The 14,327-nt window shown below is 46.3% G+C and overlaps 1 protein-coding gene across 2 annotated transcripts in view; it reads right to left on the bottom strand.

Moving 5' to 3' along the window:
* Nucleotides 1-14,327, bottom strand: part of LOC126266718 (titin homolog) — a 1,013,152-nt gene that overhangs the window by 589,820 nt on the left and 409,005 nt on the right. For both annotated transcript variants that reach the window (XM_049971188.1, XM_049971189.1), the window contains exons 18-19: nt 13,108-13,374; nt 8,033-8,165 (exon numbers count right to left, since the gene is read on the bottom strand). In XM_049971188.1, the coding sequence (XP_049827145.1) occupies nt 8,033-8,165; nt 13,108-13,374 (400 nt within the window). The remainder of the gene's footprint in view (nt 1-8,032; nt 8,166-13,107; nt 13,375-14,327) is intronic.

The raw sequence follows: 14,327 nt of genomic DNA, 5'->3' as shown, positions 1-14,327 counted from the left end.
TGACAGAGTTACCCACTTCGTTGTATTGTAAACTCCTAGTCAACAAGTGTGTTTGGCTTATAGAGAAGATATGTTTCCTTTTCTCTTGTGAATTGCCTTGACCTCAGCTCGCTCCAGAGGAGGTTACTCCAGCTTCGGTATACCGCTCGCGGTTAGTCGAACTTCGTTCGAAGTTCGTTAATACGATCTTCATTTATGCAGATGGCTCTAAGACCAATGACGGTGTCGGGTGTTCTTTTATTGTCGGGGCACACAGTTTCAAATACCGGCTCCTTGGCCATTGTTCGGTCTTCAGAGCTGAGCTATTTGCCCTCTACCAGGCTGGTCTTTACATCCGCCGCCACCGACATTCTGCTTATGTCATCTGCTCTGATTCCCTAAGCGCCATCCAGAGCCTCAGTGATCCGTATCTGGATCACCCTTTCGTGCACCGGAACCAACGCACTCTTCAGCAGCTGGCGGCCGACGGTTCTCCGATTACCTTTATGTGGGTTCCTGGCAATGTCGGTATCCCTGGGAACGAAGCTGCAGATGCCGCGGCCAAGGCTGCGGTCCTCCAGCCTTGGACGGCTTCTTGTTGTGTCTCTTCATCAGATTGTAGGAGGGTCATTCGTCAGCGCATTTTATCGCTGTGCCATGCCGATTGGGCTACACTTACTGAAAACAAGCTTCGGGCCTCGAAACCTCTCCCCACGGCTTGGACGACCTCTACACGCCCTTCTCGGCGGGAGGAGGTCGTTTTGGCCCGGTTACGAATTGGACACTGCCGTTTCAGCCATCGCCATCTGCTGACGGCTGCGCCGGCGCCATTCTGCCCGTGTGGGCAATTGCTGACGGTACGCCACGTCCGAAAACGTCCTGTCCGAATTTTAATACACTGCGCGTTGATCTTGGCCTGCCATGTACTCTGGATGCCATTTTAGCGGATGACCCAGGAGCAGCTGCTCGCGTTCTTCGTTTCATCCACTTGACAAACCTGTCTCAGGATATTTGATTATGCTGTTTTCTTTTAATCCCTTGCCTGTTAATGTGCCGCCGGCTGAGGTGGTCTAGCGGTTCTAGGCGCTCAGTCCGGAACCGCGCGACTGCTACGGTCTTAGGTTCGAATCCTGCCTCGGGCATGGATGTGTGTGATGTCCTTAGGTTAGTTAGGTTTAAGTAGTTCTAAGTTCTAGGGGACTGATGACCACAGATGTTACGTCCCATAGTGCTCAGAGCCATTTGAGCCATTTTGTTAATGTGCCATTTATAGTGTTGTCCCTTTTAGTTGCTGTTTTAACCTTGTGCCTCGCACTGTATTCATAACTTAGTCAGGCCGCTAATGACCACTTTAGTCGCGCGCCCCAAAACAACCCCCCCCCCCCCCCAAAAAAAAATCTCTTGATGTTGTCAGTGACTAGCGTACCGTTAGTCATTGTTTTATGCGTATTACATAGAACAAAGTTTTGTGATACTTTTCTCTACTTGTTTTCCGATGTGACTGGTGTCTCAGGCTAACGTTCTATGAAGACAGGTAAAGTGCTCGGTGGAGCACTTCGAACTGTATCTTCTGTATACGGAAGTCTCTTGAGTCCATGCAAATACAGTCTTTGGCCCGTCTTGTGCCAGTGCGAAATACACGTAATCTACAGACGATGCGTAATACAATCGTGAGCTTAGAAATGAGTAACAGCTCCCGCAGGACGCATCTGTCTTTCCGGACTGCCAACTCGGACAGTGGCAGGCCCCTGAATGAAGCAAGACACGGTAAAACCTGTGTATTTTACGGGAATTATTCAGCATGATTTTTACATGTTATTTCATCAACATTTAACAGGAAGTAAGCCTCGTTTCCTGCTGCGGCGAAGCTGACCATTCGCTTGTCTGAACACACTTAAGACGTGCAGCAGTGGACGTGTGCCGCCGGCTGAACGTGTCCCAGCGATAATGGAACCGACCCTAGACTACGTGTTTATACTTGTCAGTATAAAGTTGAACCAATACTGTGCTCTGTGAGACACTTGCTAAGGCTCAATTTGATGGGATCAGTTATTCATCAAAGAATGGTTCAAATGGCTCTGAGCGCTATGGGACTTAGCATCTGAGGTCACCAGTCTGCTAGAACTTAAAACTACTTAAAACTAAGTAACCTAAGGACATCACACACATCCATGCCCGAGGCACGATTCGAACCTGCGACCGTAGCGGTCACGCGGTTCCAGACTGTAGTGCCCAGAACCGCTCGGCCACCCCCGCCGGCAGTTATTCATCGTCTTGCAAAGAAAAGGCTCAGTTACTGATATAGGTGGCAATCTTTTGTAGTGATGACCTTAAATGTGTCACACTTAATGTTTCAGAAAAGAGACTTAATCTGCCTCGTCTAATGTCCTAGCTTCTCACCACACCTTAGAGAATGCAAAGTACAAATACGTTTTCTTGGAGAAGTCGCAGGGATATACTGGCGTCCAAAAATAATTAATTATACTTGTGTTGAGATATGATCATTATACCGTTTGTGTTCCTGGATTAAAGTTTCTGTAGACAAACTTCTTTGAAAGTAATACTATACTTTCCCATAGCGCCAATAACTTATAAACTCCTTGATAGTGGATAAGTTTTCGTCTAAAAGAATTTTTGAACAAATTAACTGAGTTTCAGTACACATAACTGCATCGATGCCTTGGCAGATAAAAATTACTAGGACTGAATTCATCGTAATATATTTGCTGTCTTTAATTCCACGACGACATACAAAATCTGTTTTGGATATCTTCAACAGTTTGAGAGGCACTGTAGGTGGGCATGTTACGTGGTACACCTCATAAAATGTGAATGGCCCTAAACTTACTCTCCTATTACTTCGTCAGCAGTTCAAGATATCGAATCGTGAATCCGTGCAAAAGAAAGTAGGGAACACGCATGTCTATACCAGTTTAATTGGCGCATCCGTTTATATCATACCACATCAAAAAGAGTGGTACTAATCTGCGAGGATGGAGTACAACACAAAGGATATCGCAACAGTATTGATCGATGAAGTAACTGAAAAGTATTTGAACAGTAAAACACATGAAAAGTTAATCCTATATACTGATTACAAATAAAGTACCGAATTGTCCCCAATAGTATATATGTGTGTCTTACCGACAACACTAGACTGGCGGAGACCGCGAATTGGTACCAACTGAAATCGAAATGTCAAGAGGGTTCAGTGAACCATGGACCTTGCCGTTGGTGGGGAGGCTTGCGTGCCTCAGTGATACAGATGGCCGTACCGTAGGTGCAACCACAACGGAGGGGTATCTGTTGAGAGGCCAGACAAACGTGTGGTTCCTGAAGAGGGGCAGCAGCCTTTTCAGTAGTTGCAGGGCCAACGGTCTGAATGATTCACTGATCTGGCCTTGCAACACTATCCAAAACGACCTTGCTGTGCTGGTACGGCGAACGGCTGAAAGCAAGGGGAAACTACAGCCGCAATCAGCTTTACTGATGATGGCGTCTTCTTGGGTAATAAGTCTCTGGACTGAAGACCCCAACAACAACATAGTAAGCTACGGTTAAAAAGACTTACTTAATTTGCAGAAAGGTATTGATGCCACTTAAGGTCTCTCTGATAACTTGACAACTCAGCTCGATGATATTTTTTATTTTACTTCAGACAATAAGTTATCTGGAGTGGCGAAGGTAAATGGGACAGGCTGTGTGGCAAAGAGTTTTACAAAACGGTCAGTGTGTTTCCCCTGGGCAGTATGTCTAGATTGCATAGGAGGCAAGTGCGATCACTCTAGGAGACGTGCTCGAATAGCGAAAATATTACGGCAACTGCTCGCGAAAAGCAGGGGATCTGGGTTCGAGTCCTAATCGCTGGCTCAACTTCCCACGCATCATTTTATATACGTAACGGGTCAAGACCACGAATCAGCTAAGCCAACATCTGAATCAAGATCGGGATCAGCTAGCAATTCGTTGCAAGTAAGTGCTAGAAATAATAACAATAGTTAAACGGTGCTTCGCGTAGCAGCAGTAGGAGCGGACTTGAGTTGTTGTCTCTGCGGACGGCGCGTCTAATGAGCACGGCTCGCGCCGCCCCCGCCGCCCCCGCCGCCCCCGCCGCCCCCCACCGCCCCCCGCCGCCCCCGCCGCCCCCGCCGCCCCCGCCTCCCCCGCCGCCCCCGCCGCACCCCACCGCTCCCGCCGCCCCCGTCGCCGCCGCCGCCCCCGCCGCCCGCCGCGACCCCTGCCTATTACCCTATGCTGATTTATGTGGGAGCCGGTATCGCGATCCGGTAAGCAAGTGTAGCGCCGCGCAAATCGTGATAGCAATGCGGCACTAAATCACGCGCTCAACAAGCGGATCCTGCCGGGTTCCGTAAGCGGGAGGGAGGGGGGAGGCGGCATCCTAGGCGGGCAAAGTAAGCTAAGCTTGCCGTTATGGCGATCACATTATCCCGCGGAACACGGCAGCGTGGCAGGCCTACTCCCCAAGTGTTCTGCCTGCTTTTCAATAGTTGTTCAATGAGGGGGTTCTTATATGGCGTATTTTAAAATTTCTCATAGTTTTCTTCTTAGGATACGAGTTCAGTTTGGTTCCATTCAATGTAAAACAGAGCAGTTTCAAGTTCTGGTTTAGTAGGATAATGGGAAAGGGTCCCCCTAGGTCGTCAAAGTCGGCAAAACCAGAAAAAGAAAGAAACCCATCAACTTAGGAAAAGATTACTTCGTAATAAATTGATTCATTGCTTGATTTACGCAGGCTGCTTCCTCCTCTTATGGGTCGCATTGGTTGGATGATATGAAAAATCAGTAACCTCTCATAAAAATAGTCTCCGCTGTCTCTAACACTGGAATGGGGATTTTTCTTTACTTGTTTCACTATGTTATGTCCCACGTTGTTATATTCCTAACGTTCATAATGTATTATGTTGTTATATTCCGAACGTTCCGCTAACACTGACCTGAGGTGGGAGGTAGCGAAGTTGGCGCAGGCTGTTGTTCATGTGACTGCGAATGGCGACCCTGCCACTCCTCTATATAAATGGTGATTCCGTGACGATGTTACCAACTTTCAGGGATGACGGGGTAAGCTAAATGCATCAAGGAATCTCTAGTAAACAGGGTCCAAAATACATAACGTAAGAACTATGATCACTTGTTCATTTTAGATACTGCGGAAAACATCTCTTCTATTGAACAAGTGCTCACAGCATTTCACGGCCTGTGTTTACCAGACTTTTCTTCATATATTTACCCTTCTGCATCGTTCTTTGATCCCCTGTATTTTACCTCCGTGGAATTTGCTGTTGACAGTACTCAATGATTCACAAGAAACTGCCACATTCAGCTACTGAACACAAGACAGAAGAAACGCGCTTGAATAACACTTCCTTAAGCATTGTACAGAAACGTGTGCACTACTTAGCAAGTTTCATTTTCGACAGGCTTGCAGCAGGATTGGGGAAAAACAACGGGTATTCCAGACGAAGTTGAAAGATTTCATTGAGGCACACTCCTTCCATTCTGTACAGGAGATTCTCTCAATAGCTCAAAACTTTTCAGTGTGGTGTATTTTTCATTCATACATACCGTCACAATTTAGTTTACAAACTTTTGTCAGCGTTTTGTAAAGTATGTACCGACCTCTTTCATGGCCACGTACTTTCAACCCGCGTGGTCCCTCCGAACCTGATGAGCAAACATAATACAGAGTGAGCAGTGCGCTCGGAGCCCCTCCCGTCCGGACAATCCCAGACGTCTTCCAATTCTGATAAGATGAAGCGTTACTTTTAAGTACACTGTCTTCATCTTTAGCTCCTTTACGTTTGCTCGCGTACCACTCGCTTCAAATATTAATTTCAGTCACTAACAAACATGGTCATTCCATCACATCTTGCCGGTCTGTGTGGCCGAGCGGTTCTAGGCCCTACAGTCTGGAACCGAGCGACCGCTACGGTCGCAGTTTCGAATCCTGCCTCGGGCATGTGATTATTCCGCATGTTTGCCTCAGAAAATTTGAACACAACAGTCTGATAGATATGCATCAGTACTAATAATCAATCTGAAAGTAACGAACTTAGTGGTTCATTAGTTACTTCCGAAAAATATTTCTTAGATAAGAAATAAAAAAGACTTTTATGCGATTGTTTTTCAAATGTAGGAACCGAGGTGCACTCCTTCTCCTTTTGTTATTGAACCTAAGTGACATACAACTCATTTTTTGTGCAACGGAACTAAAGTGGGAGTGGAAAAAGAAAAACTTGAAACATTAGGACCACTCCAGTGTTGAACTCTTATTGGAACGCTGTCAGCTCCTTTAATTGTTTTTTTTTTTAATTTTACGTTTGTCACAACGTTCATGCTCCGGTAGCATACCAGGGGAGGACGACGAGCAGGTAGCGAAACAAGGGCTAGAGTTATATATATATAAAAAAAAAAAAACTGCCGTTTGATGCTGTTATTAGCACAATTCCCGTGTCTGAACAATGTCAGTATTCATTTAGCTGTTAAAAAAAAAAGAATTTTAGAGGAAACCCTGTCACGAAATGTTACAATACTGTAAGTTTCTAAAATGGTTGCGGATGTCTGTGTATTTTCCGATATTCTGGAAAAGTAGCTTGAGATCTTCATGGCCCCAAACTCGTTTCCGCAACATTTCACGAGAGTTTTTTTTTTTTTTTTAATAGAGCAAGTTATCACCTACTACATATTTTCCAAGTAACTTAATGAGCATAAAAATATGTAACAAATGTCACTTATTTTCGACAGAGGTAACTCTACATTACAAGCACTGTAGGCTTCGCTCGGTACACTAGAATTTAATTTCACGATTCCGCGATTTGCTAACAGGCGCTGCATAACGTTAGAGAGGCTTACGACCATTAAAGTAGTTACATTTATACGATGGCTGTTCGGAAAGTAAGGAATGATAGGTCGCGAAATGGAAACCACAGTGAAAATCAAAATAGTTTTATCTGGAACTGTTAGCTACAGCTTCCAGCTGCTTATCTCCACAGTTGCCGTTCCGACTTAGACGTTTATCGTAGCGTTGTGCCAACATCCAATACCCTCGTTATAGAAAGCGGCCGCCAGTGCTTTCCACCAATTGTTTACGCTGGCCTACAGCTTATTGTGTGTGCCAAAATGTTGTCTTCATAGCCAGCGGATTAGGTGAGCAGAGATGAAACTCGGAGGGAGGCAATTACGGACTGTATTGTGGGTAATCCAACATTTCCAATAGAAAATGATGCAGGAACATCTTCATTGCCCATGCAGAATGCGGCTGAGAATTACCTTGAAGAAGAAAACGCACGACAGTTATCTAATGTTGGCTGCATAGCTTCAGGCAAAGTTTCTCACCAGGCCCTCGTACTTGGAGGAAGACATTATTGTTGTAGGTATCTTTAAGTGCTCCCTGTGTGCGCAGAACTAAAGAGAACGACGTAACACGATCGACGGGCGTACTAGAGACACTGCCCAACACACTTGTGCACAACGTCATATGATTTTTCACTGTGGTTTCCATTTCGCGACCGATCGTTCCTTACTTTCCGAATAACCCTACCAAAAATGCGCAGTTCCAGGAAAAACCAACGACAATCAACCTAGTGTAGTATAAAGCGTAATTTTAAACTAGAATAGAGTTTATAAGTTTCACTTTCATTGAACCGTTATTACTCAGAGGCAAAATGATTATTTTCCGAACGAGAAACACTCCACGATGAAGGCACTGGAGCGCCATAACGTATTTTATGTTCAGTAACAAACCATGTTTTTATAAGATTAGAGATGTCCACTATTTCTGGAAAGAAACAAATAAGCTTTCACCTTTTCTAAAGTTGATGGTGTCGATGGTACTTTTATTCTTTAGATATGTACAGTCAGTACTATGCTAACGCAAACACACGGCTACCGTGTACTACAGGAATGATGTACGTATTTTCGAGGTACTCTTCGACGGCAGATGATACTGCAGTCGCGCTCGACAGTCGATTTAAGCTTCCAAGAAAACAGAAAATCTGTGGAAAGCAGCCGCCTCTGCTGACGGCCGGTCACTGACCTTGAGGAAGTCTCGCAGCCAGAAGACGTCGGGCTTGGGGTCACCCACCACCTCGCACTGGATGACTACGGTGTCGCCCTCGCGAGCCTCGGACGAGCGCGGCTTCGTCAGGAACATCGGCTCCTGAGAGTACCTGCAAGCACACAACATACCACTGCACGGTGCGGCCTCAGTGGCGTGAGCGCTCTGCCCCTTCACTCCAGTGCTGGCACTCAGCTTCTAAGAAGAAACAACAGCTGAACGAAAAAACGTATCTCTTTATTGGTAGGAACAGATTAACTCGGAAAAGAAAGAAAAGACCCAAATCCGAGCAGAGGCAGGTATGCGTAGTCTACCTCTCCTGCGTATATTCGTAGCTGGGAAGCTTAGGATGACGCTAAAGATTCGGTGTTATGCGATTGTAAGAACACTTACTTTTCGGACGACAATATCTAAGTGTCAGGTCGAAGACAGACTACAAATGTCCCTCAGTTGAAAATTTTGAAGATATGAGAAGTAGCAGCCGGCCGAAGTGGCGTGCGGTTCTAGGCGCTGCAGTCTGGAACCCCGAGACCTCTACGGTCGCAGGTTCGAATCCTGCCTCGGACATGGATGTGTGTGATGTCTTTAGGTTAGTTAAGTTTAAGTAGTTCTAAGTTCTAGGGGACTGATGACCTCAGATGCTAAGTCCCATAGTGCTCAGAGCCATTTGAATATTTTAGCAGTCTTGACCCTACGACTTCTCATAAGAGATAGGTTAAAGAACTACAAAGCTACGTTTATAGCATTTGTAGACTCCCAGAAAGCTTTTGACAATGTTGACTGAAATACTCTCAAATTATGAAGGTGGCAAGGGTAAAACACAGGGAGCAAAAGGTTATTTACAATTTGTACAGAAACCAGATGGCAGTTATAAGGGTCGAGGGGCACGAAAGGGAAGCAGTAGTTGAAAAGGGAGTCAGCCATCGTTGTAGCCTATCCACGATGTTATTCAGTCTGTATGTTGAGCAAAAAGTAAAGGAAACAAAAGAAAAATTTGTAGTAGGAATTAAAGTACAGGGAGAATAAATAAAAACTCTGAGCTTTGCTGATGACACTGTAATTCTGTCGGAGACAGCAAAGGACCTGGAAGAGCAGTTGAACGGAATGGACAGTGTCTTGAAAGGAGGATATAAGATGAACATCAGCAAAAGCAAAACAAGGATAATGGAATTAGTCAAATTAAATCATGTGACGCTGAGGGAATTAGATTAGGAAATGAGACTCTTAAAGCAGGAAATGAGTTCTGCAATTTCGAAAGCAAAATAAGTAGAGAGGATATAAATTGTAGACTGGTAATGGCAAGAAAAACGTTTCGGAAGAAGAGACATTTGTTAACATCGGGTACAGATTTAAGTACCAGGAAGTCTTTTCTGAAAGTATTTGTATGAAGTGTAGCCATGTATGGAAGTGAAACATGGACGATAAATAGTTTAGAAAAGAAGAGAACACATGCTGTAGATTCCAGCGCACAACGTCATTACTTTCTCTGGTGCTACAGAAGAATGCTGAAGGTTAGATGGGTAGGCTACGTAACCAACAAGGAGGTACTGAATGGAATTGGGGAAAAGAGGTATCTGTGGTAAAACCTAACTAAAAGAAGGAATCGGTTGGTAGGACACATTCTGAGGCGTCAATGGATCAACAATTTAGTGCAGGAGAGAAGCGTAGGGGGTAAAAAACGTAGAGGGAGACCAAGAGATGAATCCAGTAAGCAGATTCAGAAGGATTTAGGTTGCAGTAGTTAGTCGGAGGTGAAGAGGCTTGTACAGTGTACAGGATAGAGTAATATGGAGAGCTGCATCACACCAGTCTTTGAACTGAACACATTCTATAGCATTTTGTACTGCATAGAATAAAGGAACAGTTCGCAGATGATGATTGCTTGTGTGAGCGTGACAGTGCACCCCGCCCCGCCATAATGCGGGATCTGTGAGGCAATGTTTTGAGAACGACGCCATTCGTGAAATGGACGGACCTGTCGGAAGTCGCGACCTGAGCCCAGTACGACATCTTTGGGCTGGGTCAGGCCACCGGGTTCGCTGCTGACTCCAGCGCACAGCGCCCTTACTTTCTCTGGGGTCGGCTCTTTATGAATAATGGGCAGCCATCCCTCCGCGTATGTTCGCACACCTCACTGAAAATGTCCTCAGTAAGCCTGATGTCGCCTAGTACCTGCAGAGATACTTTCGATCAGGCAGTGTGTGCTGTAAGAAATTTGCCAATATTATACATTACAGTTGAAAACCAATAATATCCTGAAAGTATCCGGAAAGAGCGTGAGGAAAAAACAACGGTTAGTGTAATTTAACCTTTAAGTGGGTGTTTCTACTACGCCACACGCTGCTCTCCTTCTGCCAGTATTTTGCCCCTGTTGCGCGGGCTGGCGCAGTCACTCAATGTGCCTCGCTCATTCAGTGAAACGTTTCTTAGTTTATTATTATAGTTCATGGACCAAAAGTAAAGTGTATAACGAACGAATAGAATTTATTAAAGGAGAGAATGATATTGCTTCTGTCGCATTCTGTACATCTACTTCTAGTCATTTCTTCGTTGAGCTTGGTAAACTTTTGGAAAATGCGTGGCTGCAAGGTAAGTTGCTTTTTTTGGGGCCGTTCATGAATTTGAATCTGCTCTTTTGGCCGCCACGTTTTTTTCACGGAACGTATCGACTGAAGCGCGACGGACACCTTCTGACAATATTTTTTTTCAATCAGCTTCGACCCATTAGGTAGCTTTGCAACAGGGTGTTGCCTCAGTCCAAACCTCTCACATTCTTGTTGTAATCCATGACAACGCTTCGCTTTTGCACTATGCCATTATTTCAGTTTATTTCTTTGAGGGGTATGGTCTCCAAATTGCTAACCATCACGACGTCTATCTTGTCCTTCCGTTTCTTCAGCATCTGCTTGTTTCTCTACGTCGTTCCGCAGTCTCCCTTCTTCTTTCATTTTACGTGACGTGAGGGAATTCTCTCCTGTTGGCCGCAATGTTCCGAAATCCTGCATCTACTTAATCGTAAATCTGTGAAAGAAATCTGAAATAGCGTGCCAGTCGTCGAGGTAAATAAAATTAGCCTTACCAAGCAAATCATTAGGAAACTCGTAAACAATCGGAGAAGTTATTACCATGTATGCAAGTGAAACATGGACGATAAATAGTTTTGACAAGAGGAGAATAGAAGCTTTCAAAATGAGGTGCTACAGAAGAATGCTGAATATTAGATGGGTAGATCACATGACTAATGAGGAGGTACTGAATAGGATTAGGGAGAAGAGAAGTTTGTGGCACAACTTGTCTAGAAGAAGGGATCGGTTGGTAGGACATGTTCTGAGACGTCGAGGGATTACCAATTTAGTATTGGAGCGCAGCGTGGAGGGTAAAAATCGTAGAGGGCGACCAAGAGATGAATACACTAAGCAGATTCAAAAGGATGTAGGTTGCAGTAGGTACTGGGAGATGAAGAAGCTTACACAGGAGAGCTGCATCAAACCACTCTCAGGACTGAAGACCACAACAACATTACCTTTTCAGTATGGCTGCCAATATAAACAATGCAAGTGTTACAGCACTCCGTCTTCAGGCCACAAGTGGCCCATCGGGACCATCCGACCGCCGTGTCTTCCTCAGATGAGGATGCGGATAGGAGGGGCGTGTGGTCAGAACACCGCTCTGCCGGTCATTATTATGGTATTCTTGACCGAAGCCGCAACTATTCGGTCGAATAGCTCCTCAATTGGCATCACGAGACTGAGTGCACCCCGAAAAATGGCAAGATCGTAATGCGGTCTGGATGGTCACCCATCGAAGAGCCGACCACGCCCGACAGCGCTTAACTTTGGTGACAAGGCCGTTGCCCCGCAAGGAGTATAGATGACCTAGAATATATTAGCGCCGGGCGGTGTGGCTGAGCGGTTTTAGGCGTTTCAGTCAGGATTCGCGCGTCCGCTACGGTTGCAGGTTCGAATCCTGCCTCGGGCATGGATGTGTGTGATGTCCTTAGGTTAGTTAGGTTTAAATAGTTCTAAGTTCTAGGGGACTGATGAGCTGAGATGTCCCATAGTTCCATAGTTCTCAGAGCCATTGGAAGCATTTTTTGTATATATTAGCCTGTGTGGCGAGAAGTAGCCTCTAGTAGAGAAAGCATTAGGACCTGATGCTCTGAAGCTCATCGCTTAGCTACAAGCGGCAGATGGCTGAGGACGGATACGTCTGTCGAATCCACTGAAGGCGGCCCGGCTACGGACTGTATTTCCGTCACGTCCATTTGAAAACTAAAGTAAAACTAAACTCCTCCCGAACAGTCCATGAAGGCCCAACCATACCGACCGGCCGCCGCGTCATCTTCAGACCATAGGCGTCACTGAATTTGGATATGGAGGGGAATGTGGTCAGCACATCGCTCTCCCGGCCGTATGCCAGTTCCCGAGAGCGGAGCCGCTACTTCTAAATCAAGTAGCTCCTCAGTTTGCCTCACAAGGGCTGAGTGTTCCCCGCTTGCCAACAGCGCTCAGCACACCGGAGAGCCACCAATCCAGGTGCTAGCCCAGCCCGAGAGCCGTTAACTGCGGCTATCTGACGGGAACCGGTGTTACCACTGCGGCAAGGTAAATAAAAAATGAAATACTCTGAAAAAGCGAACTTGTGCAAATTAAGGTGTATTAAGTTTGTGGCTACACAGTCGAGCAAGGGTAAAATAAAGCTTTTGAAATGTGGTGCTACAGAATGACGTCGAACATTAGATGGGTAGATCGTGTAACTATCAGGAACTAATGAATGGTCTGGGGAGAAAAGAAATTTGCGACATAGTTTGACTAGAAGAAGGGATCGGTTGGTAGGACACCTTCTTAAATCGAGGGATCACCAATTAAGCACTGGAGGGAAGTGTAAAAGTTGTAGAGGGAGACCAAGTGGAGACAGCAAACAGATTTACGAGGATGTAGGTTACCGTAGTTACTCGGAGATGAAGAGACTGTCACAGGATAGTGTGGAGAGCTGCATCAACCAGTCTTCGGACAGAAGGGCGACACCTGGAGGAACGCGATGGAAGTACTCACGGTACGTCCGGCGTGAGCAGCTGCGGCGTCCGCTGCACGGAGTCGGTGGTGGCGTCGTCGTCGGTGGCGGGGGCGGCGTCGGCGTCGGCGGACAGCACGGTGACGGTGGCGCTGGTCTCTGCGCGGCCCACGGCGTTGGTGGCGGTGCACGTGTAGACGCCGGCGTCGCGGCGCGTCACGCCGCCCAGCGACAGCTGCACCGCGCCGTCGTGGTCCAGGGTCATGACGGCGCGCCGGCTCGGCCGCAGGCGCACCCCGTCGCGGTGCCTGCGGGCACACGCCGGACACTGTAGCTGACCAGGGCCCGTCTAAACGGCGGCTCAGAAGAGGCAGGTGGTGCAACAAGAAGTAGGCCGCCAGGAAGTAAGTAGCAAACTGTAACTTCCAGGGAGCCTAACACTGTGCGCCGCACCGAGACTCGATCTCGGGACCTCTGCCTTTCGAGGGAAAGTGCTCTACGAACTGAGCTATCCAAGCACGACTCAGGATCCCTCCTAACAGTTTCAATTCTGCCAATACCTAGTCTCCTACCTTTCAAACTTCACAGAAGCCCTCTTGCGAAGAGAGAGAAATATGGAAGGTAGGAGACGAGGTACTGGCAGAATTGATTGTGTGCGGAAGATTCGTAAGTCGTCCTTGGATAGCTGAGTCGGTAGAGCACTTTCCCTCCAGAGGCAAAGGTCCTGAGGTCGATTCTCGATCTGGCACACAGTTTTAATCTGCCAGGAAATTTCGTATTAGCGGCTCACTCCGCTGCAGGATGAAAATTTCGTTCTAGAAATATCACGAAACTGCACATCTTTGTACCTCTGTCAAATCAAAATCTGGTGACGACTAGTATTCAGTACCGTCTTACATAAATCTATTGTATTCTCTGCTCTTATCCTAAATCAAAGTTCGATTGTAAGTACTCGATGTAGGGTAAGGTTACCACCAAAAGGTTCGATGGGAAGGCTCGATTTCTCTGTGGGCATTGAGGACAGGTGGACACTGACGGTCATTACGTGCACTCCGTCTTGCAAAAGATTTGCCGTCTTAGTCGCGCGTTGTTCCACGAAGACACAAAGCGACAGTGAACAGCTAAGATTTGCGTTAGGTTGTTGAAAGTGACTAATATTAGTCAGTGAACCGCCGTACTGATACGGTAATAGTGATTGAATTTCTGCAGCCCTCATTGGAAACTAAGATCAATTCACAAAATTTTGTCATATTCACAATAT

The sequence above is a fragment of the Schistocerca gregaria genome, chromosome 4, assembly GCF_023897955.1.
Source record: "Schistocerca gregaria isolate iqSchGreg1 chromosome 4, iqSchGreg1.2, whole genome shotgun sequence".
Classification (NCBI taxonomy): domain Eukaryota; kingdom Metazoa; phylum Arthropoda; class Insecta; order Orthoptera; family Acrididae; genus Schistocerca; species Schistocerca gregaria.
This window is presented reverse-complemented; position numbering and strand designations above follow the sequence as displayed.